Raw genomic sequence first — 26,228 nt, 5'->3', positions numbered from 1 at the left:
GGATTGGTGACGATTATTCAGAGATGTACTAACTGTATAATAATTTATATCTTATCTTAAATATAATGTAAAACTACATATATAAGACTGGGTTGTGTATTTGCACCATGAACTACCTGTGCATGTAACAACCATTAAAGTACATTAATGCATGTTGTGCGCATGTTCACACATGTTTACTGCACGATTACTCTTGAGAAGTTTTCATGCTTATATACAATTGAAAGGCTGAAGAAGCAGCTGGCTATGCACAGCAGCACAATCATGCAAGAAAATTTGCAGCCGTACTGGTCCTCCATGCATGTGTGAGCACTTTTACCTGACTTTTGTGTGTGTGTATGTGTGTGTGTGTGTGTGTGTGTGTAGTGGGGGAGTGTGCAGTGGTTGGCTGCCTGATGCGGTGGTGCAGGTTTCAGTGTTACACAGGCCGGGCCCAGTGCTGCAGGTTGTCCGGTAGGGTGCCTGCCGAGCTACAAGCATGCTGTTGATGTCAGGAGCAGAGGAGAGGAACGTGAGGAATGGCTGAAAACTGACGGTGATCTCCCGCAAGGAAACAAACCGGGACGCAAACGTCCGCTATGTTTAGCTGAAGACCTGACTGCCCCCCGGACCAGCCTTTCAGCGACGCACTAACAAGCACTGCTAGTGTTTTTCTTCTTCTTTTCTTTTACAGAGGGGGGTTATTTAATGGGACAGCGAAAACGCAAAAAGAACGCAAGGTACGCTACAGCTCCTGTCGCCAGCAGAGCTACTTTTATTTTCACGGACTAATACGACACACGGGTAGAGAAATGTTTCCCACCAAGGTAAACTGGCCGTCTTCGAAGGCAGTGTTTGTGTTTTGAGCTAGCTAAACGCTTTTGTGGGTACATTTTTTTTTTTTGCTTTTTGTTTTGTGTGGTCGGGGTTGTGAATGTATGAAGTGTTTGAACCGCAAGGGTTTTGTTTTGAAAAGCGTCGGTTAGGCTTCACCTCTTCATGGTTCACAACCTACCAAACCACATGAGAAGAAGACGACGTCCGGAGTAGATTAAACCGCAAACAAAGGCCCCACTTCTCCCCCCCCCTCTCCCGTCGCTGCCACCTGAACCGAAGAGGAGAAAATGCGTGTGGATCTGTTTTGGGTCTGTTTGTGGTGTTTGCTTCGCCCCGGTGCCACCGGTCAAGGGCAGTCGACGGCCGTTTGTTCGCTCTCATGCAGCTGCGATGAAGATGGGGGTGCAGACTGCTCCGGGAGAGGGCTGACCGCCGTCCCAACCGGGCTCAGTACTTTCACCTACTACCTGTAAGTGACAACCAAGCATCTATGATGAAACACAAGCTATTTGCACACTTAAAAACTGCCTCATCGTTTATTGTACTGTGTTTACAACTAAGTGAGTGATGGCCATTGAACATCACCGGGTAAACTTAGTGCAGATGGAGGGAATGTCCTGCCGTGGATGTTAGGATTTCAGACTTACAAAGGCTGACCTGTTATCTAATGCATCACAACATTCAAAAGCCTGGCGTAGTTCAGAAACAAACTATACACAGCTGAATCTTCAGGACTTATCACTATTATAGCATCAGTATAGCAGCACGGCCTCCATTAATGTTGTAATGACATGTGTAATGATTGCAGCTAATAACTAACTAGATTATCAGTTATTATTTAAAACAGGGAATCAGCTGATAGATGGATCTGCATAAGCTGTTTTCAGAACAGGTGAATAAAGTCATTTTTAAGCACAGGTTGAAACTTTTTGCTTGGTTTGCTACTAAAAGTGGTTCCTTATGAGAAAATATCTGCTACTAATCATAGAGTGAAAGCAGTAGACACTGAGAAGTGAAAGATTTATGATGCTACTATGAAGCTTCCCACGATACATTGATTCTGCAATACTTGATCTAATGCAAAACTGTCGTCTATGGTGCATGACAACATAAAGCAAAAAGGAAAACACTGCAAAGAAATGAAATACACATATTTACCTATTTGCGATTGTTATGGTTAAATACTGCCCAGCTTCAGGAAGCCTTTTTAAAGTACATTTGAACTTGGTGATGTCTGACTTTTGCCATGATCAATGAAATGTTCTCCAGGGGGGTGGCTGTGGCTCAGGAGGTAAATTGGAAGGTTTTGTGGTTCGATCCCTGGATCCCACAAAATACTGAATCCAGAGTTACCCCGATGCATCAGTCAGGGGTGAATGTTGGGTTAAAAGTGTTTGTATGAATGGGTGAATGAGGCTTGTTGTAAGAAAGCGCTTAGAGTGTTCAAATTGAGTAGAAAAGCGCTACAAAACTACTGTCCATTTAGGGGCCAAATACAGTTAAAGTTTCTTTTGATTTTTGCTTTACCTGAACCATGGGTAACCCCCGTCTTACTCTCTCTGTCTTTTGTAATCTGTGCAGACTGCATGGACAGTCTATGTGGAAATATTATATTTAAACAACTGGTTTAGCTCCTGACGTGTACACACAAGTATGACAAATATATTTAAAATAAATCCTCCAGGTAAAGCCACAACTTATCCAACTGTTTCTCTAAAGGTTTTTGTGGGAAAAATGACGGAATCATAGAGTAATGTACCAAGTGCTGTGATCACAAATAGGGCTAGATTTGGGTGAGTAATGCATGGATGGTAGCCAGCAGTGTCTTGTTCCCTCTACTGTAAGATTGAAAGAATAAAATAAGGAGTCAAGCCTGTTCCTTTATCACATTCTCACAGCAAGTCTGGCTATGTTTAACTGCTGCACTCATTTTTACAACAAGTTGAGCAAATAGAGACCAGGTAGGTTTGGTCTTTTATGGAGCAGTGCAGATACAGTTGATGACTGGCCCACTAAGAAAGAGTTTGTGTCACAACTTCTGGGTTAATCACAAACTAAAGTAACTCTTTAGTCACTGACTCTGCCAGTTCCTGCGTGAAAAACACACTCGAGCTTCACACATGCGAACAGCCATTTAGAGTTTGGGCCTTGTTAAATGTGCAAAAGTGCATGCGACTTTCAGAAAAGTGTAGAGGCTTGTTTGTTGAAACCTTTGTGCTGCTGTGCTGCCTTCTAAGAACGGCGGCCAAAGCCCTGCTGCACCAGAATGGACAGTGTACCACTTGAAATTCCCATTGTTGAAGGTGTGAGGTGAACTAAACAGAGGGGAAATGGTTGCATGGCGCATGAGGCTTACAGCTGAACCTCTCGGCATACTTGCTCCTCTGGGTAAAAACAAAATAAAAGGTTTACCACTATATTATGACATCTGAATTACAATATGGTGCAGTGTTTTCACAGAAAAACACTGCTGCTCTCCATGCTACTCTGTTGGCTAGTTTTATGGCAAAAAGGAAAACACTGTGTTGTTTGCGAGCTTGTGGTGTCTTTGGTTCTCATAGTTTGTCCTACTCAAAGCAATCTAAATGCTCTGTGACACATTTTAAACCGCTTAATGTATTCATTTGAGACTTAAAGTATGTGAAAGGTTGCTTGTCCCCCTCTCTTTTTTTCCCTTCCTGGTCTCTTGAACTTTAGTTGTCCTCTCTTACTCCCTCCGTCTTTTGTATGTGGAGCAGGGGGGGGAGAGATCATGATGGATTAGTGAGACATATTGCAGCTGCAAGGGCTCCTTCTCTTGGGGCTAATGCATCCACAATGGCCCGCTGAAGTGTAAAGGAAATGTCTCATATGAGCGTTTTGTCACTACAGTAAGGGCCATTTGTTTATCATGTGTTTAGAATCAGAAACACTCCAAAAGTAGAACCTTTTATATCCAGGCTGGTGGGTTCCAGCATCAGGAAAGAAGGTGTGTGAAGAAACAAACACAAGTGTGCTCACTCACAGCAGCAGATTCAGTGCCCAAAGGTAAGGAAATGATCTCAATGTTGTGGAATAGTGTATCGTTGTCATGAAGGAAAAAATAAACGTGGTAATGGGAGACAACGCATTTTTACAATAAATCATATGACATTGTTGGCGTGGACTCTTACCTTCAGCCCACAGGGGCTTGAGTTTTGGCTTCTATAATGGAACCAGGCCTGTCACAGAAAAACAGATGGAAGAAGAGGCCCCTCAGCCAGTGACAAGGCAAACACTCTTGTAGTGTACCTGTCACAGAGTGTCCACATAGGTTTCTCTTTTGCTACAGTGTCTGCACAAACGTGTGTATTTTAAGCAAGCATAGAGGCATTGTTAGAGCTGATATCTCAGTAATGTTAGGTCCTTTCATAGCGTGAGGGTGCCTGAGACTTGGGAGGGGAATGGAGGGGTGGCGTCATGGGTCTTGCACTCTGCTGGTAGAGCTTGCCGACTTCACCACTGGTGCCCTCAATCCATTTTTAACTGAATGATACTTTTGTTCTTGGTCAGCAGAGGTGAAAGGAGCCAGTAAGTAGTTCCTGCTTCCAAACAGGATGAGCTGTGGATGGAAGAATATCAACATCCTCTCTGAGTTCTTAACACTGAGCTTCATTGGTATACCTATTTCCGTCCTCCACCTGCAAAGCTTCAAATGTTCAGAGATTTTTCAGAAATTCTCTTCAAAACTCTACAAGAAACTCAGGGTTTCAGATTTTTTACTTAAGTGTCTGGTCTTCTAGAATGTCAAAGAGAGATAACTGGAAGAGGTTTTAGGGTAACTCAAAAGGATGTGAGACCACATCCTTGAAAATGAATCTAATCTGTGGCAGGTGATATGCAAATGACAGTCTGGGAAATCAGCTTAGGGGTGGCACTTAGGTAATATGGTGGATGTTAAATGATTGGATTCAGCTGCCTCTCCAGTAGATCTCTTGTCCTGTGGATGGACTTGAACTACAGCTGTTAGCCTGGTAGCTTACCCACCAACTAGTTGGTGGATTAAGTACTTCAATACTAAAATGAGTCATCCACCATGCTTTGTTGGCCATTAATATACCAGAGCCACCAGTTTGTCTCACACATACACATGAAATGCTTATCATCATGTTGTCTATTTCAGGGCTCGCAAAATTTCAAAATCCCTGGTAGCCCTTCGGGCAGGGACTCTTCAGTTTTTGGTAGCCCAAAATAAATTTAAGTAGCCCGAATAAAAAAGAGAGCAATTTTTTGATTGATGTTTTGTTTCCTGTTTTGTTTCCTTTACAATATTATACATTAAAGTATAATATTGTAACGGAAACAAAACATTAATCAAAAAATTGTTGAAACACAAATTACAACATTGTATAAAAATTACAATCATCAACTCAAATACTTGGTTCTAATTGAACAGAAATTTCTATGAACTTGTAAGAACTGTGTAGAACATGAATCAGCCTGTGTCAGATCCTGAATTTGAAATTTCCACTGAAGTCACGGGTAAGAGGCAAGTGGAACCAAGATCTAGGCCATTTGCTTTTTGAAGTTTGCAAAGACTGCTAAATTTTGCCAGTGGTAGTTCACTCTTTGCAACATAGTACGCTGTTCTAAACAGATTTTTCAGGTTTATTTTTAGTATGTTATTTGCAATTGGTGTTTGTTCTGGGAAAGATATTGCAGACTGAGCAATAATGCATTTCTTGCATTTCTCATGGGTTCTAATGGGGGTCTTTCTTAAAATTACTGGTCCCAGTAACAAAGGCGCTTGTCGACTCAGAAATCGAGGGAAAACCAACAACACACCCGGCAGAACATTATGTTATTTACACGGGTGCACATAAGTGGTCCGCATGTGCGCATTTGCTGTCAAAATAAAAGACGCGCACCAGATAAGAAGTTGCAACGCGTGTTTGCGTCCATATAAAATGCACTGTTTTTGTCCGCTAGAGTGGGATTTTCACGGCACATTCCGCACCACATCTCTGTGCGTTCATCATTTGTTTGAAGCCAGCTCACCTCCTGCAACTACTTTTCCGAGAATACGCGCTTCTTTTGTGGTTCGGAGTCCTTCTGACATTTCTTTGGAGGTGGAGGAACACCAAAGTAATTGCTTAAAGGAGCTTGCTTCTTCGACATCTTTAAGAGTTCTAAACAAATGTCTGTCCTCCTCCAGAAAATCTTATGTACGCAAACACGCGTTGCAACTTCTTATCTTGTGCGCCTTTTTTTATTTTGACAGCGAATGCACCTGCGGACCACTTATGTGCAGCCCTGGTTATTTAGCTCGTCATATTGCAGCCACAGAAATTCTTTTGTCCATGAAACCATAAAGCTGCACTTTATTTTTTGCCTTATAGTCTGATTTGTCATAACTTTTCCGTTTTGTGGTAACCTTTTCTTTGGCTGTCACTTCTTCACCCTGACCTGTCTTATTTGGCTCAGCAGAACTAAAATATATATCCTGCTGCTTTTACACACGCACTCACTTAACGCTCAGCGATTCTCTGCGCGATCAACCTCTCACATGTTTAAGCTTGCTGCGGGAGATTTCACTTGTCATGTTTGCATAGTAAGCTAACGATTGATAAGACGATGTCAGAGGAATTGGTGCGCAAATTATCGTCACTCACCAATCAGTACTGTCGCTCTCTATACACAGTTCGCGCGATTGCAAAGTGAAAGCAAAAAAAACAAGCAAATTCAAACGAAATTTCCGAAAGAATGCAAAAGCATTGACATATATTTTCCCTTCCTACGATAGCCCGACGGGCAGGGCAGAGATAGATTTTGGTAGCCTGACTGGAAAAATCGCTAGCCCCGGGACGTCGGGCTAGCGATTTTGCGAGCCCTGTCTATTTGCTGTCGTGCTAAATTATTGTGAAGTGTTCTCTAGCATTAATCTAATTGTATGTTTTGTGTTCAGTATCTTGAACTGTTTAACAACCTTAATTATATGTTATGAGTGAATTACGAGGCTCCACATCACTGATGTAATGGAGTCATTTGTGAAGGGTGATAACTTACTTTTCTTGTAAAATAAGTCAACCAGTGAAGTAGAGACCAGTCATTTAAAATTCTCAAAAAGTAATTAATTTACCAGATTAAAGTAAAAAACAAAACAAAAAACCAAACGTTCAGTGGAGCTGTTTCGACTCTCTATTTGTTTTTCCCCATAATAGTTGCAGTTGCTTTTAATTGGGTTCCTTTATTTTAATATTTTTAACATTAAATGACCAAATGTTTAAGAAAACATGAGTGATTCATGGCCACATTTAACTGTTAATCTGAGATTCTAACTGCAATTAAATTTTTTTTACCTGAAATTGTGGTTCGTTGTTTATTTTTTTTAATCACTCCAACAGCATTTGCAAAACTTGACAATCAGTTACTGCCCTGTGCAATAGTTTACAATATAACAGTTTAACTGCAGTGTTGCTGTGCAACCTGCGCCATAGCTCAGAGTAATACCCTCATAAATGCCATCGCATATCTTTATAACAGGATGGGCTTTTGTGCACATTTTCAGTTCTTCTTCCAGAAATTGGTAGGTCAGTAGTACATTAGTTACATTTAATCTATTGTTCTAAAAGCTGTATTTTATTTTTCCTGTAGCCCATTAAGGACTGTCTGACACTTTATTGGTTCTAACTTTGCTAGGATAGAGCCCGACTCTCCCTTTACCTTTTAATTTCTGTAATTTTACACATTTACTTCTTACAGCCAAAACTCATTGCACACTTTAGGTTGCGGGCCAAACAAGATAAACATTTATTGAACACACTAAAACAATGTTTTTTAAACATAAATATGAATAAAAACAGACAGGAATATTATTCCAGAATAAATAAACTTTAAAAAATAAACTTTAACTTTAAATATTTTGCTCTTCATAAAAATATGTCCTGTCAAAATTCTGCAAGTTAGAAATATGAACATGCTGCCAAAAACCCCAGAAAAAAAAAAAATGAAAGCATACACAAGGTTCGAGCCGCATGTAGACGGAGCTGGGGCATTGCTTCAGGAATGGAACTAATAAACTGGGCGGGCCATTCAGTGTTGTACTTTGCCTTGAGTGTACCATTACACTGCAACTCCATCTGAATCTGCACAGGTGCAGTTTCCACATAAATGGGTTGCGAAGCAGCTCGAAATTCTCTTTTTGTGCTAACTCAGTGCGCTCAGTTAATCAGCAAAGTGCGCATTTGGGAACACTGTTGCGCTGACTTGGTTCAACATTACTTGTCAATAGGGAAAGTGAGGCAAGTTGTACTGGTGCATTTGTGATAGCTTCACTTGAAATGCCTTCACCGTATCATACATGCCATGTCCATGAACCGACAGATTTCCTTGCTGAGCTCAAAAACTCGATTGAGAACTTTTGCCCAACTCAGCCAACGGACCTCTGTATGATAAGGAATGTCGGCAAACTCTGAATCTATTTCCCACATAAAAGACTGAAATTGACAGTGATTTAAACCTTTAGTTCAGATAAAATTTACGGTTTGCGTTACAGTGATCATTACATGCTCCATTTTTAGGACTTTACCACACAACGTTTCCTGGTGTATGATGCAGTGATATGCTGTTAACTCACTGGTACAGTTCTCCTCCTGCATCTTTACTCGCATCCCGCCGACTAGTCCACTTTTTTTCACCGCACAACACCAGTGCTCCATCTGTTGTAAGTCCAACAAGTTTGTCCCAGGGTAGTTTCATGTCGGTTACACTTTGACATACTTTTTAAAAAATGTATTTTCCTGTCGTCCCGTGAATCAATTTAATGTCCAATATTTCCACTTCACGGATGAAGATGGCCAGCTGCGCAATGCCCATCATGTCTGTACTTTCATCCACAGCAAGAGAGTATGCAATAAAGGTTTTGCTTCTTTCACACAACTGTGTTCTTAAATCAGCGGCCATCTCACAAACCCGATCAGCAATCGTATTTCTCCTCAGCCTCACATTTGCCAAAATCTGCGTTTTGACTGGACATAAGACGTCGCACACCTTCATCATGCAGCTCTTCAGAAACTCTCCCTCGGTAAATGGCCGGGCTGATTTGGCTTTCTCCTCTGCTACAATAAAACTTGCTTTCACAACAGCTTCACTTTGTGATTTTGCTCTGGTGACAAATGAAATGTTAGATTCTTCTTCAGCTCTTCTACTTTCTGTAGTTTCTGCTCTGCATTTAGGTTTTTCAGCTTATCCTGATGTTTTGTCTCGTAGTGCCGTCTTAAATTAAATTCCTTAATTACAGCCACATTAGCTCCACTAATAAGACACACGGGTTTACCAGAAATGTCTGTAAACATATATTCAACCTCCCACCGGTGCTGAAAAGCTCTGCTTTCAGAATCAACTTTTCTCTTCGCCGTTGTGAGGGGCTAGCTTCGCAATAACAGAAGTTTGAATTGATTGACGCGGGAATGTACCTGGGTAGCCTAGCGTTCGAAAAGGAGGCTGCAGCGCTGCATTATGGGATCTGTTGTTTGTGTGTTATTAGCACCTCATATCGCCGGGCCATGCATAACAGTAATAATAAATCTATATAAAATGATCTGGCCCGCGGGCCTTGAGTTTGACACATATGGCTTAGGTAATGCTGACAGATTTCTTTTTACCACAGCAGCATTTCTTTACCACGTATATATTCTGTGAAATAATGTTGAAAATGTTCTTCTCTTCTTACATTAAGATTGAGTGTATAGTTCATTGATTAAATGTATAGTAAAACTTATTCACAGTGAGAGAAACTATAGTTTTACTTCTGCAGCCCACATAAGATCAAAGTGTGTAGATTGTGGCCCAGAATTTAATCTGAGTTTGACATCCCTGCGGGAGTGGGTTAAGATCTGGTGACCATGGAGGGTGTTTGAGTTCTCATTGCCATGTTCAACAAACCAGTTTGAGATGATCTGAGCTTTGTGACACAGCAGGTTATCCTTCTGGAAGCAGCCACCAGAATATAGTCGGGGCCTTGACCACGTCTGCATGCCTAATTGCATTGAGTTGCTGCCATGTGATTGGTTGATTAGATATTTGTGTCAATGAGCTAGTTGAACATGTGTCTTTAATGAAGTGGCTGGTGGGTGTATATTCACTTAAAAACCAGAGCAAATAAAATGTTGTTCAGGTCAACAGTTGAACCACCATTGGTGTGCAAGGATTTTGAACTGTAGCCATAGCAACAGGTCTTCTGATTATGCTTTGTCACAATTTAGCTTAAATGAAGCCGACATAACCACCTGCTTAACTTAATAATAGTGTATTAATATTATTAATAAGTGCTATTATGTGTTTTTCAATGTATGTTATATAGCATGCATTTTCCATGAATTAAGGTTTGTCCTAATAATTTTCTTATACATGGCAGTTGACAGCATTCTTAAGATAGTTGTAATTAGGGCTGGGCCATATCATACCATTCACGGTAATACCGGTATAATGTTGGGCAACGATAAGAAAATGAAATATCGCGATAGAATATGGGTAAAACGCGCATCCGCAGTGCCTTTGTTTTCAGACGCACATGGTGGAAAAAGCATGGCGGCGACGGAGAATAAAAAGGGCGAAAGCGGATCGCTGAATGAAACGGATGAACCAGAATTGGTTTGTAAAAATGCTGCAGCTTCAGTGGTGTGGAACTGGTTTAGCTTTCGTCCATCAGATACACAACAAAGCACTATTTTTGGTAGAGCATGCTAGCGGGCCGTCGTCATTACCGTGTTTTTTTTTTTTTGGAAAATACGGCACACTTAAAATCAATCCTTTGATTTTTCTGAAAATCGACAGTGCCCCTTATAATCCCGTGTGCCTTATGTATGAATTCTGGTTGTGTTTACTGACCTCAAAACTATTTTATGTGGTACACGGTGCTCAAAAATCTGTCAAATGTTTTAGTACGACTTTGCTAAGCTACGAAGTCGCACCACTTGATGGATTGTCGGAGCACTACGGCTATTGTAGGCAGGAGCCTCGCGGAGTGATACATACTGTGCTTCAACATAATATTACCATATTGTGCGTGTGTGTGTATAACCTCTTTTTAAGTTTTGTGGATATTATACATTGTTATGCTCAGGATATGTCAGCCAATTTTCACTGGAAATGCCTTTTGGTTAAACTGTCAGTGAGGAATTTGCATTGGAACTGTTAAATTTTTATATAACTTTAATGCACATAAAAAACAGCTGCTTGTTTAAGTGTAAATACACCAATGGTTTTTTTTTTTGCAATAATAAAGTTGTGGAGTTGTAAAGTATTTTGTCTAGTGTCAATTATATCGTCAGTTATATCGTCAGTTATATCGTTATCGCAAATTTTCAAATGTATATCGTGATAAATATTTTTGGTTATATCGCCCTGCTTAGTTGTAATTATCAGTTAATTCTTAGTCCAGCTCAGTGGAGTGGAGGGTTTCAGAGGCCTTTAGCCAGGCAACTGCTCACATGCAAGCTGCTCTCTTCTTTCAGCCCCTCACTGAACAAAGTAGACTCAGAGTAAGGTGTGCTTGTGGTTGGAGGGCTGCTGGCTGTTGCTATATTTCTACTTCTTTACTGGATAGTTTTGTGTTTTTTGAGGCCCACAAATAGTCGTTCATGAAAGCCAGTGGCTGTTGGGTGACTTTAAGAACTTACCAAGAAGTCCTGCAATTTGTTTGTCACACAAACAAAAACAATAACTCAAATTTGTGATTGTTAGAGGCATCACGAGAATGCCGAGTCTATGGGGATCAATCCCAGCTGACAAGCCTTTAGCAGCACAGTTGAAATTTTTCCATACTCATGTGTATTTGAATCAGTTTTTGGGGCAGTTAATGTCTTCTTTATGTAATTGTGTGGCATGAAAGCATTGCTTAGCTTTTGCTGTGAGTATGTCATGAGGGTATCAGGCACTGAAGCAGAGTATATTTCCACATTTTAAAAAAAACAAAGATCTGAATTTAAAAATATTTACCCAGTGAATGACTATTTTAAAAAAGTCAAATATTTCTATTTAGGTTTCTACCATTTTCTGCTTATTGTACATTTCTTTATCTAACTGGTGGAAAGTGTCACACACGGAGAATGCAATAGATCAGCCATCAATCTACAGATTGAGGAAAAAGGTGGCACAGTGTGCTCCAGTAGTCTGTATGTTTTACTTTTTTGCTCTTACAACACAAGATCTGGAAAAATCCAAGACCTAGGAGCATATAAAAAGTGCCTCACACAACCCCTTTTTTGTGTTTTGGCCCTGTCATGCAAGCTTGATTTGTGAAGCACTGCAGCGATTGTTTTCTCTTCCGGTGAAGTGTCCCACAGGAACCGATGACCTCTCGAGTTATTTTACAGTAGTTCTTGGCATCTTGGCCTCAGACCCTAATTAAAGCCCTTTCACGGTTCCTGTTTAGGTTTGGTCAGACAGCTAGCTCTCTGGAGAATCAGCGCAAGTGCTTTTTTATTTCCTTCTTCTTATAAGTCCTCTTGTTCTCTCTGAAATTTTGTCACACTGTTTCCCAAGAGAGATGAATCATGTGGTTAAAGGGGCTGAGCAACAGTTACACCCAGTAGTTATCAGGTGTAAGTACTGACATGTAAGCTTGCTGTTAAGACTTTGTTTGTGGTAATTTAGCAATTTTTATACCTGTACTCAGTTTGAACCCACAGGCTGCAGGTTGCAGACCTGTGCTTTGTTTAATTTCTTAATCTGATGATTTTAAAAAGATGCCAAAAATTGCCTGAAATTGGTTCTAGGTCACAAATAGCTATGTTGTTGTAGTTTTTTTTTATAATTACTTTTGAATGTAAGAAGTTTCAGAGATGTTTTAAATATTTTAAACAATGTCTGTGTGGGTGCCAACCCTTTCAGCACAGTTTTATATGTAGTATTTTTGTGTCATGGCAAGCGCTTGCTTGCCTTGACCCAACTTATCTGACAGATTTAGATTGCATTTTTTTAAGATCCTATGTTTTGACTTTAAGAATATATATCCCTGCTTCACCTTAGCTCTCCATATTTTCCTCTTCTCTTAGCACATCTCATACCTTTCTCAGATTATCTCTTTCCTTGCTCCTAAAATAAAGCCAAACAGCACACGGGATAGAAATTTGCAGATACCTGTTTGTAGAAGCGTTTAGGCTTGTCACCATTTATCACAGCTGCAGTTTTAGTGTCCTCTTCAATCTGTCTTAGCAGGGACAGGCCAGGACCTTGATGAGTAAAGCAGCCAGACACAGTGGGAGGGGAGGAAGTGTGATAGAGTCATTCAAGCCTCCTGTACTCCCCAGAACGGCATGTGGTTTAGGCCACTCAACAGTCTGCGTGGATGATTTAGTCAAAAGGTTAAAAAATGTGGTTAAGGATGTATCCATCTGACCACTGCAGCCGTGGTTGGGGAACACCACTTGAGATGTTGTCAGTGTAGGAACAAAACCATAAGGACTGTTGATACAAGTGTGTTTGTGTCTATATAGTCTATATGGTAACTGGGTAACCAGGTAAATGGAGATGGGACATGCTGTAGGTTGCAGGGATGATGAGGGTTCTGTCAGGGCCTGCCTTTTAAGGCTTTTGTGTGTGTTTGTGTGTCTGCCTGGCTATGTGTGTGTGTGTGTGTGTGTTTGTGTATCTGGGTCTGCAGAGGAAGAGCAATATGATCCTTGTAAGATTCAGGGGCCCACACACAAGGTCCAAGAGAGATCTGGCAGTGAAATTCAAGATGGCCACTCAGGGAGTGAAAGGAGTGAGAGGGGAGAGAGAGCGGGGTGCAGGGGGTTGCTTCATTCGCGAATACCGGATGTTTTATCCGTCTCTGTTGTGGATTGATGTCTCTTTACATATTAGGAGTAGGCATCCAGACGTGATATCCGCAGTAAACCCCAATACGTCCTTTTCCGCTCTTTTATTCTTGGAGACGCTTACTTTTCATCACCAGCTGAAAACATTGTTCCGCCAGTTCTAAACACAATAGAGTCTTACTTTTAAAGTTATTATTATTATTATTATTAATATGTAAACACAGGTTTGCACACACACACACACACACACACACACACACACACACACACACACACACACACACACACACACACTTTAGGTTTGGTGGGGAAGCAAATCAAGTCCTCTGTGCATATTTTTCATGCTGCTACATGCCTATCTTTACTTGTTGATTTGAAAAATGAAGATCCCTGGGGCTAAAGAGAAGGGCTTTTTCAAGGGTTTTTTTTGGTTGAAGTTGAAGAGTCATGCAGGCACAGTCAAAGATAGAAAGCTGCCGTTGGGGACGAATGATCTAACGACCCTATTGTTTGTGTAAATAGGCTGCAAATGCAATCAAAATCTTCCATCACGGTAATATCTCTTGTGCATGTTTAGTTTATGTGATAAAATCAGGCTTCATAGACAGATGATTTCACGTGAAGGTTATTTTGCAACTAAGCAAAACTTTATTTTGAGTATTTTACTATTTAAATCTAGGGTTAAATGAATACTTTACAGCTGTTGAAAATGAGGGGATAACTATTATAATCAACATAAAAGTGAACACTTGGAAAATGAGTGCAAAATCAAGCCAAGAAAGCAACTTAAAAAAAAAAAACAAGAGTCTCGAATGAATGAAAAGTGATCTTTGCAAATGTATCGGTGAACTCAAACAAATTTTTTTCCTGTTTCCACAGTGACCTGAGCATGAACAACATCACTGAGCTTCCAGCATACGTATTCAAAAACTTCCCCTATCTCGAAGAACTGTGAGTACATGCCCCCTCTCCCCCCCTGTAAATGATGTATTTATTCTGTACAGTGTTGACATGAGGGCTGGTCTTTATGATACGCACCTGGGTATTTTAGCTTGCACTGTAAAGTGCACAGACCATGCCCTTCGTCTTAGCTGAGGGAGATAAGCGTAGCATTAACTGAGGTTACGAATCACTCACCATTCACGAATTGAGCAAGGGCAATAATAAAAGGTGCAGTAATGCTCAATTAAAAAGGTGAGGTAAGACAACATGCATTGAGGCAACGATCATGTGACATCCTGTGTGGATTTTTGCTTTTAAGGGATTATCAGGGTGGCAGCAGCACATCTGTGCTCTGGGGCTTTGTTGGAGTGGAGTTCCATCTAATCTTCGTGGGTGTTATTTCTTTGCTCTTTAAATACTTTGCTGTCTGGCTCGGCACTGCTGAGTGCCAGAGATAAAAATCTGTCTACCTGGTATCAGGTAACACGCAGCCCCGAGAAAAATGACCAGCGAGTGAACGTACTCCGGCAGTTCCAGCTCCACTTGACTTGATGCGGTTGTGTATTTTTTTTGTTGTTTTTTTTTTCAAGCCCCTTGTGCATCTTTCAGCCGGCAGAATCTTCATCGAGTGTACCACTCAAACCTGCTTTGTGGAAGGGGCAATTTACTTTTCATCGCATTGTGTGTAGGAATGCAAGGCAGGAAGGAAGAGGGCAAAACAATGGTTTCTATGGAAACAAGGCCAAAAAAACCCACCCAGTCTCGCTGTCTCGCTGTCTCGTCTTAGATCATCAAAACTGTCTGACCGCCGTTGAGCTGTCTGTTTCTGGAGAAGGCATTTCCAGGGGTTTATTGATAAAAACCCTTAGCTCATTTTTTGTGTTTGTTTAACCCCCCCCCCCTTGGTTTTTTTTTTTTGTGTTTTTACATTTCTTTCTCAGAGCAAATCAGCAGTATCAGTCTTCAGTATTCAGTGAATTCTGGTGGACAACTGTTTCGCTTTAGGGCTTCAGCAGTGTCAGTGAATCAATGCATGGGCCCTGAGGGTAAAAAACAGGGGGAGAAAGAGATCAGGAGGAGAAGGGGAAAAAAAAGAAAAAAGTGCAGGCCATCCCTTTACAGAACAGGAGCACAGAAAAGGGAGGAATATTCCCTCCTTCTTAGTCACGCAATCTCCTTCACCCTTTTTCTTTCTTGCCAAAGGCTCAAAGCTCAACAGACGTGATGACAGAGGTATTTTCTGTCTCCCTCACTGTTTGTTTATATTCTTTAAAGTAACCTGTGACTGATTGGCTCTCTGTGTATCAAGAGGGAATTGCAGTCAACTGAGTCAGTCAGCATTGATATGTTTAGTTTCGTGACACAAAGATTTAAAACATTAATGTGTTTATTATTTTTAGTCATCCTTGTTAAATATTTTTGGTTGCAGCCGCATGGTCCACATCTTTTTTCTCTTTTGTGCATTGAAATGGTTACATAAAAGTTTCTTTATTTCTGATAATTATAAGTTGCAGAATCTGGCATATTATTTTAGTAAATGTAAGCTTATGTATTTGGGTTTTTTTTTTAGTTTCTTTTTAAGTAAAGTTAATATATTACAGTGTAATGAAAATTGTTGAGTTATAAAGTATATAAAGAAGAAATGGTGGTTCTGTGATGGGATTTACTCCGTATTCCTGCTTTTATAACATGGTTTCATTTCTGAGAAGTTGAAGTTCCAGCCACTATTGCTGGGCAGAAGACGATATGGCTCAGATCACGTTCAAATTGTTATTGTTCACTATCAGATGATAAACCAGAGGGGTTCAAATCCAAACCATAGGACTGCGTCTGCTGTGTGTAGATAGGAAATGACATCAGGCCTGTATAATCACAGGTAACTGTACTAATAGTTGTACAAACAGGTGTGCATTACACATGTGTGGGAGGGGGTCCTTGTTTTGATTTACCCACAGTGGTTTACCAGATAGAAAGTAATCGTGTTGTTTTTATTTACTGCTACAAAACTGTGCATTTTCTAGTGAATTTGCTGTTGACAGAGGCAGACCTGTGGGAGTGGTATTGCACAAGGAAAGGATTTAGCCTTTCCTCAGTGAAATCCATCAAAGCCCTGAGGGGACATGTGCTGAATTTGCTGAAAGATGCAAGAGGCGGGGAACCTTTTTAATGTTGAGAAACCTGAACGATTTGTCAAACTGTTTGCGTGTCGTAATTAGCGGCTTGTGACAGTCACCACAAGCTTTGGGTTGTGTGAGTTCCCATGGAGTTAGTCACATCAAATTAGCCACATTGGTCACTATCTGTTGGAAATGAACAAGAGTGACTCAACAGTTACTGACAAGATTAATGTCATGTTTGATTTATAGGCGTCTTTATGCGTGTGCCAACTTGTGCTGCAGTCACGATTATACCTGCAGACTGGTCTTTAATAATTAGCAGTCCAAATTCTGTTGCAAGACGTCATTGTGACAAACTTTAAGTCGGAAGTGAAACAAATGTTTATATTTATTGGTTGATTTGTTGGTGTTGTGAATTACGGGCTTCTGCTTTGGAGGTTATAATTGGGTTTGTCTCAAAGTGTGAGGTAGCAGCCTCTAATAGCTGGCAAACATTCACAGTTAATACTAAATGTTAAGGTCATGTTAACATGCGTATCATGCAAGTCCAAAATCAGAATTTATCAAGTTATTTAGATGACTCTAACAGAAAAAAAGAAACAAATATTGGCATGTTTTTCATGCTTTTTGATTTTGTGATAAAGTCAACAGTGGACCCAATTTGACTATTGAAGCAGGAATATTTAATCTGTCTGATTTGTCTGACCAGGAACTTCACTGCTTCATGTATTGCACTTGATAAGCTTGCAGCAAAGTGGCTGTGCCTGATTTACTGTGATGGATAAAATGGCTTGATGGTATTCTGCAATTAAATTGTAATATTTTTAAGTCTTTTTCATGTGAACAGATATAAACTCTAACAGAAAGCAGATTTAATAAGTTTAATATTGTAGATATAGTTTGCTAATCTACAGCACAAGGCCCATTATGTACAAATCTTGCAAGGTTACCTGATGTTTCTTTGTCCATTGCATCCAGTTTGTACCACTAGAAATCACCACTAAATTACTTAGATAATGACAAAATATCTTTTTCTGAGGAAGGTTCTGTATTAATCATCTGTGGTACAATATGTGTACATGTAACTGTAAGAAAACTGCTTAGTGTTTAAAGAACATGTATAACAAAAAGTATAACACCACAGTAAATGTATGACAGGTTTGTTACTCAGTTCAAACTTCACCATGAGCTCGGCTCATGTGAAGCGCTTCACATGAGCTCGGCTCATGTGAAGCGCTTCTTAGAAATCCTGTTCTGACCACTTGCAGGCGCACATTTGCAACGCACCGTTGATTTCCCCCAGTAATAAAATGTAAACCCTTGAACTTGAATTTCATTTTGGAAAGTGTGCAATGACGTTATGGCACGCGCCATGGTTTAGAAAGTTTCCGCCAAACGTTTTCCCTCAGATGCCTCAGGGCTTTACAAGCCTGGGGGTAGTGCACAATCCCTGTCAATGATCAAATGAGAAGCACCCAGTCTGATGTTTGCTCTCTGGATCCCAGATGCCCTGCTTGTATCACAACTGATGGTCTTCGGCATGAAGGTCGGGTCAGTTTGACACAGAAGTTAATGTTTTCTCTCTGCATGAGTTTAAGGGCCTTGCTAAAGCTGTGACAAATGAGGATGTGCAGGTGGTCAGCACGAGACTCCTGCAGACTGTTCCAACATCTGCAGCAGTGCCGGCAGAGACGCAAGACTTCACAAGGAAACGATCTTGAAGGGGGAGAGCGGACACATTTGAATCTATTGTGTTTTTTGCTTCTTATGTGTAGAGTTTACTAACTTTCTGACCTGACCTCTTCCTTAATCCAACCAATTAAATTTGTGCACTAAAGTGCACTAACTCTCAAATAAATTTGAACACGTGACATGCAAAGAAAGACAAATTTTAAGTCTGATAAACTGTCTTCTAATACACTCAGCCTTGATTCTCAGGCTCACACCCAGCAGCTCTTGTTGCAGGGAATTTAGCCTGGCCTGACTCGCATTGCAGAGTGATAAATCTGTTGCTAATCTCTCAGGCTAGATAGGATACTTGGTCTCTGTATCCCAGTCAGTCTGTCCCATGCTTATTTACACCCATATTTCCTATATATTTCCTGTTTCCAACAGGAAAGGGAGTTGTCCCCTCAGCCTCAAATTATTCATAAATGCTCTGAAGGAGCTGTGTGATGATAAATGTAACAAGGCAGCACTGTTCAAAGGGAATAACTCTGCTTGTGTCAGCCTCAGAGAGGTGAATTATTTTTCACTCTCTCTAAAAAGAGCACTTCATAGTGATGCTTTGGAGGCTCAGAAAGGGATTTAAGCAGGGGATATCCAGGAACAGCTCTAATCTCTCATGGGTGACAGATGAAGTGACAACAGGCCAGGGGCACAGACGCATGTCTTTGACACTCCAGGCCCCGTGTTCACCCTGAGAGCTGGAACATGATATGCAGAGACGCTGGATATGAAGAAGTCCTCAACTGAATGCATAGCTTCAGAAATAAAACAGAGTCTGCAGTTTTCTTACACTCTGTTCTGTTTTTGTTTAAATGCCTCTTGCAGCTTTTGATCATTTGAAAAATGTCTTAAATACAAGTTTGACTCTCTCTCTCTCACCCAGTCGACTTCCAGGAAATGACCTGTCGTTCATCCACCCCGAAGCCTTTTCTGGACTGCATCAGCTCAAAGTCCTGTAAGCATTCGCCTTCTCTGCCAATCTCAACACTCACATACCCCCACAAACACACACAGACGCACTTACGGCTGTGACAGTGTTTTCTACACACTGGGGGAGAGAGTAAATATTGCAGTTTGCGGGAACATTGTGGCAGTGTCAGTTACTGACAGGCTGGGCATACACTTGGTGTAAACTAAATGTAGTTTTCCACCCCTTCCCCAACTATGACTGTGTATATGGGAACCCCCAACAGAGAACTGCGTACATGCTCTGCTTTAAAAGCTAGAACTCCAAAATTTACATCAGGCAGCACACCCTAGTGTGCTTGCACACAGGGAGTGACAAACAAAGCACAGTCCTGTAGATTGTGCACTTAGCCAAAAGTTCAAAGTCCTGCTGATATACAGGGGAAGTTTTGAATAGAAACTGCAAACAGAAACACATGGAAACTTTATATATGCGTGTCAGATCCAGTGATTTATTCATGTTACTTATAAGTACACAAATGAAAATAATTGGCTGTATATTGGCTTCAGGCAGACTAAGTTAATGTTCACTTCAGGTCAGGGTCACCATTTACTGTTTCTTCATATTTGTTTGCAAACTTTAGACTTTAGAGTTATTGTTAGACAGGAATGTGATGTTGTTTTAAGTTTATTAAACACACAAAAGTTGTGGGAGATTTTGTAGACTTTAGGTTGTCTGTATTTGCTCGGGGAAACTCCGTTTTCTAAAGTGAGTAATAATAGCCAAAGTGAAGCCACGTGATAGCGTACGGACGGGAACCTCAGGAAATGAATTTATTTATTTTGTAACAAGAGTTGAAATAATTGAAATATTCAGATATATTTTTTCCAATTTGTCCTCAGGATGCTCCAGAATAATCAGCTGAAGACGGTGCCAAACTCAGCACTGAAGAACCTTCACTCTCTCCAGTCTCTGTAAGTCATTTGCATGAACACACGTACACACACACGTGCAGCATGTTTAAGCACGTGCCGGGTATTGTCTAGATAAAAATCCTTCAAGGATTCAAGTGGACCTTCCTCTCCTGCATCAACCTTGGAGGAAGCAATGCACAGGCCTGCTCCAGAGATTGTAATAATTCTTTGTTATTGTATTACAGTGCTGTTTAGATATATTGTTTGATTAGTTATAAAAGGTTGTAAACTTCCAAACGTGGTCTCACAGGGAAAATAAAGTTTAGCCTCAACTCTGGACTGAAAACTGTCTGTTTTGGATTGCTTATGGAAAATGTGAATGGTCAAAAAGTGGAGATGCTGTTGTACTATAAACTATTTTATAATACTTTTACTATAAACATACAGTGTTTCTATTAGAGCGGCTCAATCAATAACTAAAAAGCCTGTTTCTTCTAGAATTTACAGATACTGATGTGTTTTAAGTGTGTACTTAGGAATATGTACTGTAGTAACGAAGCACTCTTAGTGTATTAAGCAACTTACGGTGTGGAAATGGAATTTAACGTCAAACTAACAAGCCCATCCAAGATGGGTACTCACAAAGATGATAATGAAGCAACAGTAGCACTGCAGGACAGTTTATCTACTATGATATGTAACGATAACATTTGCTGCTGAAAATTTGCATAACAAATGTATGCAAATGGTTCTGTACTGTGCAGCTGAGCTTTTAGTTTCATGTTGTGAAAAACAGGAAAAAAAAATCGGCTGCGCTGATTTTTACTGGGATTATTTTTGGGGGGAGGGCTGTGTTGTAGCTTCTTGCTGTGTTGATTAGTTGGCCCACAATTTTGGTGGTAAACATCTACGAGAGGGATCGCTTTTAAATTTACCACAAAGATTCCCAAATGTCAGATGATAAATCCCAGTTACTTTCGCAGTACCGCTATGTGATTCACAGTACTACCGTGTGGTTTGGACTGACTCCCAAAAGTTGTCTTTAGCAACTAATGAATAACTGAGTATCTTGGTTTTCAGCTTGTGCAGTATTTAGGATGTATTGTGTGTTCAGTACTAACTAGTAAACATTTATTTACTAAGCTGCAAAATTAAGACAGTGACAGTTGTAAGCACTTTACTTTCTGAGCTTCATCGTGTTAATGTTGACGTTGCAGATGTGTTGCCGTTAGGATTTAGCTGAACGCACAGCCAGCATTATGTGTGACCATTAATAAACAAAACCATCAGTTATGTCCAAGTCTTTAAAAACGCGTGCTGAATTTTTCTAATAACTGTTCTAGATGTAAGCATTTGTGCTGTAAACTGTATAGCCTTGTTGTCTCATGCCTGAGTGTGTGGTGGAGTTGCATTTATGTTGCGCACCAGGTGGACCAAATTCTTGTAGATAGTGGCTCCTGTTTAATGTGTGACTGTACACAGCAATTTTACAGTAACTAAAATGTTGAGAGTGATTGTTGAAATGATTTATTTGCCTAATCTGTTTTGAGGCATTTGAACATTCTTTCAGTCATATCACATTCTTATCACTCCGCTGCTGTATTTGTAGGTGAGTCTTATTCAGCCAATCCGTTGCTAACTTTTCTGTTTGTTTCTGGAGTTTTTACGTTTGCTTGTAAGCATCGGCCTTTTCACAATTATCTTTTCCATTAACCCTCATATGTAGTGTCGTTTCACCAACTTCAAAATACCAGTTTCTTCGAGACACCACCTCTCTCCAGCACCGTGCCTTTGAGTTTGACAGAGACTAAAGTAGGAATGCATCCAGCTGGAGAAATGTGCTGAAAATTCTGCCTTCAGCTATAATCACTCCTCTGTATCCCTCCATATGTCCTCCCTTTTCTTTTTTCCGGCTTTCTTCTTCCTTTTTTAACAGATGTCTTTTCTCTGTTGGGGTTTTAGGGTCTGTAGCTGAAGTATTATGCATTGGCAGAGTAAGGACTTGGTTTGTATAAAGCCTGTAGAGAGCTAAATGTCAATCATGTCTGTTTTTCTTACAGGCCAGACACTTGAGGAATTTTGAGGGAGGGTGAGACACTCAGTTAGGGAGGATAGCAGGAGAACGTAACGTGGTTATGGTGAAAAGAGCACTTGTGCATTCATAATACTGTTTAAATCCTTTTTTTTATCTTCTTGTTTATTTTTTTTAATCCCAAAACTGTCAGTGATCAGAATTTTAGGATCTTGTTGGATCATTCATGGTACACGCAGATATTGCTTTTTTTAAATGTAAATTCTGTGAATTGTCTACAAAGAATTTGAGTTTGCTATATATGGCTACTAAATAAACATTCATGTCTTAGCTACGAGTTTGTGGGGACATGGAGAATTTCAGGTGTTTCACTGTTTCTCAGAAGTGAGGGTTAAAAGTAGGCTGTGAGTTAAACCACTGTGGCAAAAGGGCCTGTCTTATGTTCTATAGAACATGCCAAAGAAACATGATGATATAGGTAATTTGCTTTTGACACCACCTAATATACAACATGGATAGTTTAAGAAAACGAGAGAAAGAAAAGAGAAAGATTTCCATTGTTGTCAGTAAAGTTATGAATGTGTTACGCCCCACTTGTTATGTAATTTAAAATAAAACCCCTTTTCTATGAAATTCTGGTATTAGTCTCCATATTTATGTTGTGGCTTTTAAGCCGGGTTGTAACAGAATGTTTACATGTTTAATACAATTTCTATCCAATTAAATAAAGTAGTAAGTATTAGTAAAAGTACTGGTTCTTATATAGTGCTTTTCTGCTCTACCTGAGCAATCAAAGCGCTTACTTGCCTAATTCACACAAGCACTTTTTACTGTGCGCAAGTGCTTCCTGTCTAACATTCACACTCTGATCGATGCATCGGAGAGCAAATTGTGGTTCAGTATCTTGCCCGAAGATACTTTGGCATGCCGACTGGAACAGCCAGGGATTGAACCACCCCACTCCCGTTCTACCTGCTGAGCCACAGCCACCCTGTTTAAGCATTTCACTTTACAGTCCAGTCAGAGCGCTCAGGTCATCAGGTGCAGATCTGTTAACTGTTCCTAGAATTAGATCTGAGTGTACTGAGGGTGCTTTCAGTTATTGTGGTCCTGTTGTTTGAGATTAATTACATCTGCATAAATTTAAAAACAGACTAAAAACCTTTTTATTGACACAGGCGTACTCTTAATAGGTGGATTATTTTTTTCTTGTTTCCCCTATTTTTATTTTGTTTTATTTTATTTTGCTGTTTTCATTCCCCTCGGCATTGTAAACCTACATGGTTTTCAAAACGTTCCATCCACGTGAATAGAACCAACTTTCTGGGATTTTCTTACCTGGATGATTGAACATGCATGAAGACATAAATCTACACAGGGTTTTCAGTTTTTCTGTGTTGGAGCTGGAGCACATGGAGTTCATATATATATATATATATATATATATATATATATATATATATATATATAAACACCCCGCTGCCCCTGCGGGCGGTTTATCCTTCAAGCTCGGGTCCTCTACCAGAGGCCTGGGAGCTTGAGGGTCCTGCGCAGTATCTTAGCTGTTCCCAGGACTGCACTCTTCTGGACAGAGATCTCCGATGTTGTTCCCGGTATCTGCTGGAGCCACTCGCCTAGCTTGGGAGTCACCGCACCTAGTGCTCCGATTACCACGGGGACCACCGTTACCTTCACCCTCCACATCCTCTCGAGCTCTTCTCTGAGCCCTTGGTGTTTCTCCAGCTTCTCGTGTTCCTTCTTTCTGATGTTGCTGTCATTCGGAACCGCTACATCGATCACTACGGCCGTCTTCTCATGTTTGTCTACCACCACTATGTCCGGTTGGTTAGCCACCACCATTTTGTCCGTCTGTATCTGGAAGTCCCACAGGATCTTAGCTCGGTCATTCTCCACCACCCTTGGGGGCGTCTCCCATTTGGACCTCGGAACTTCCAGGCCATATTCGGCACAGATGTTCCTGTACACTATGCTGGCCACTTGGTTAAGACGCTCCATGTATGCCCTGCCTGCTAGCATCTTGCACCCTGCTGTTATGTGCTGGATTGTCTCAGGGGCATCTTTACACAGCCTGCACCTGGGGTCTTGCCTGGTGTGATAGACCCCAGCCTCTATGGATCTTGTACTCCTGTGCTGCCATGATTAGTGCCTCTGTGCTGTCTTTCAGTCCAGCTTTGTCCAGCCACTGGTAGGATTTCTGGATATCAGCCACCTCCTCTATCTGTCGATGGTACATACCGTGCAGGGGCCTGTCCTTCCATGATGGTTCCTTGTCTCTCTCCTCTTTCTTGGGTTTCTGCTGCCTGAGGTATTCACTGAGCACTCGGTCAGTTGGGGCCATCTTCCCAATGTATTCATGGATGTTCGTTGTCTCATTCTGGACTGTGGTGCTGACACTCACCAGTCCCCGGCCTCCTTCCTTCCGCTTAGCGTACAGCCTCAGGGTGCTGGACTTGGGATGAAACCCTCCATGCATGGTAAGGAGCTTTCTTGACTTGATGTCAGTGGCAGAAAAAGCATGGCAGCGACGGAGAATGAAAAGGGCGAAAGCGGATCGTTAAATGAAAGAGATGAACCAGAATTGGTTTGTAAAAATGCTGCAACTTCAGTGGTGTGGAACTGGTTTGGCTTTCATCCGTCAGATACACAACAAAGCACAATTTTTGGTAGAGCATGCAAGCGGACCATCGTTATTACTTTGTTTTTTTGGAAAATAAGTCGCTCTTAAAATTAATCCTTTGATTTTCTGAAAAATCGACAGTGCCCCTTATAATCCGGTGCACCTTATGTATGAATTCTGGTTGTGCTTACTGACATCGAACCGATTTTATGTTGTACACGGCGCTCGAAAATCTGTCAAAAAATGTTTTAGTACGACTTTGCTAAGCTACGAAGTTGCACCACTTGATGGATTGTCGGAGCATTACGGCTATCGTAGGCAGGAGCCTTGCGGAGTGATACGTACTGTGCTTCAACATAATATTACCGTATTGTGTGTGTATAACCTCTTTTTAAGTTTTGTGGATATTAAACATGGTTATGCTCAGGATATGTCAGCCAGTTTTCACTGGAAATGCCTTTTGGTTAAACTGTCAGCAAGGAATTTGCACTGTTAAATTTTTATATTTTTACTTAAAAAAACAGCTGCTTGTTTAAGTGAAAATACATTGATGGGGTTTTTTGCACTAATAAAGTTGTGGAGTTGTAAAGTATTTTGTCTCGCGTCAATTATATTGTCAGTTATATCGTTATCGCAAATTTCCAAATATATATTGTGATAAATATTTTTGGCCATATTGCCCTGCCCTAATATATATATATATTTGCATAACAAATGTATACCAAGGGCTCAGAGAAAAGCTCAAGAAAGTGTAGAGGGTGAAGGTAATGGTGCCATTATTGCAATGTAATTTCTATATGTATTTATTAAATCCAATCCAAAGTACAAATGCGTTTCTACTTTGCTCTGTTTTTTAGTCGCCTGGATGCCAACCATATTACAACTGTTCCAGATGACAGCTTTGAAAGCCTTCAGCAGCTGCGCCACCTCTGGTTGGATGATAACAACCTGATGGAGGTGCCCGTCGGTTCTCTGAGGCACCAGGCGAACCTTCAGGCTCTGACGTTGGCACTTAACCGCATCCTGTACATACCAGACAACGCCTTTGCAAACCTCACCAGTTTAGTTGTACTGTAAGTTATATTAAGCTTCTGTTTAATTGTGGTTTAGAATGAAAATCTGCACAGTAGCATTTAAGCGTTAATGTTTACAGTGTACTTGACAATTGTTTCTGGCCAGTCGGGCCAATGGTGCAGAGTGCAGGGCGGATGATGAACGTCATAGGGCACCAAACCGCCTTGTGCCTTAACTTTAGATGGATGTAAATCTATAAATGATCTGTTGATAGTTGGTATAAATATCAAATTATTAACATCATGTTTAAGTAGCCTGCCTGTGAAACAGTTGCCATAAAA

The 26,228-nt window shown here is 40.7% G+C and overlaps 1 protein-coding gene across 1 annotated transcript in view; it reads left to right on the top strand.

Annotated features, from left to right (window-relative positions):
- Positions 1–361: 361 nt before the first annotated feature.
- Positions 362–26,228, top strand: part of lgr4 (leucine-rich repeat containing G protein-coupled receptor 4) — a 37,526-nt gene continuing 11,659 nt past the window's right edge. The window contains exons 1-5 of the mRNA XM_084935669.1: positions 362–1,285; positions 14,475–14,546; positions 19,266–19,337; positions 20,192–20,263; positions 25,731–25,946. Coding sequence (XP_084791795.1) covers positions 1,104–1,285; positions 14,475–14,546; positions 19,266–19,337; positions 20,192–20,263; positions 25,731–25,946 — 614 coding nt within the window. The 5' untranslated portion in view covers positions 362–1,103. The remainder of the gene's footprint in view (positions 1,286–14,474; positions 14,547–19,265; positions 19,338–20,191; positions 20,264–25,730; positions 25,947–26,228) is intronic.

Source organism: Perissodus microlepis, chromosome 1, assembly GCF_051167445.1.
Source record: "Perissodus microlepis isolate ML-2025 ecotype Zambia chromosome 1, ASM5116744v1, whole genome shotgun sequence".
Classification (NCBI taxonomy): Eukaryota; Metazoa; Chordata; class Actinopteri; order Cichliformes; family Cichlidae; genus Perissodus; species Perissodus microlepis.
The sequence above is the reverse complement of the archived record's forward strand: the minus strand, read 5'-3'. Positions and strand labels throughout refer to the sequence as shown.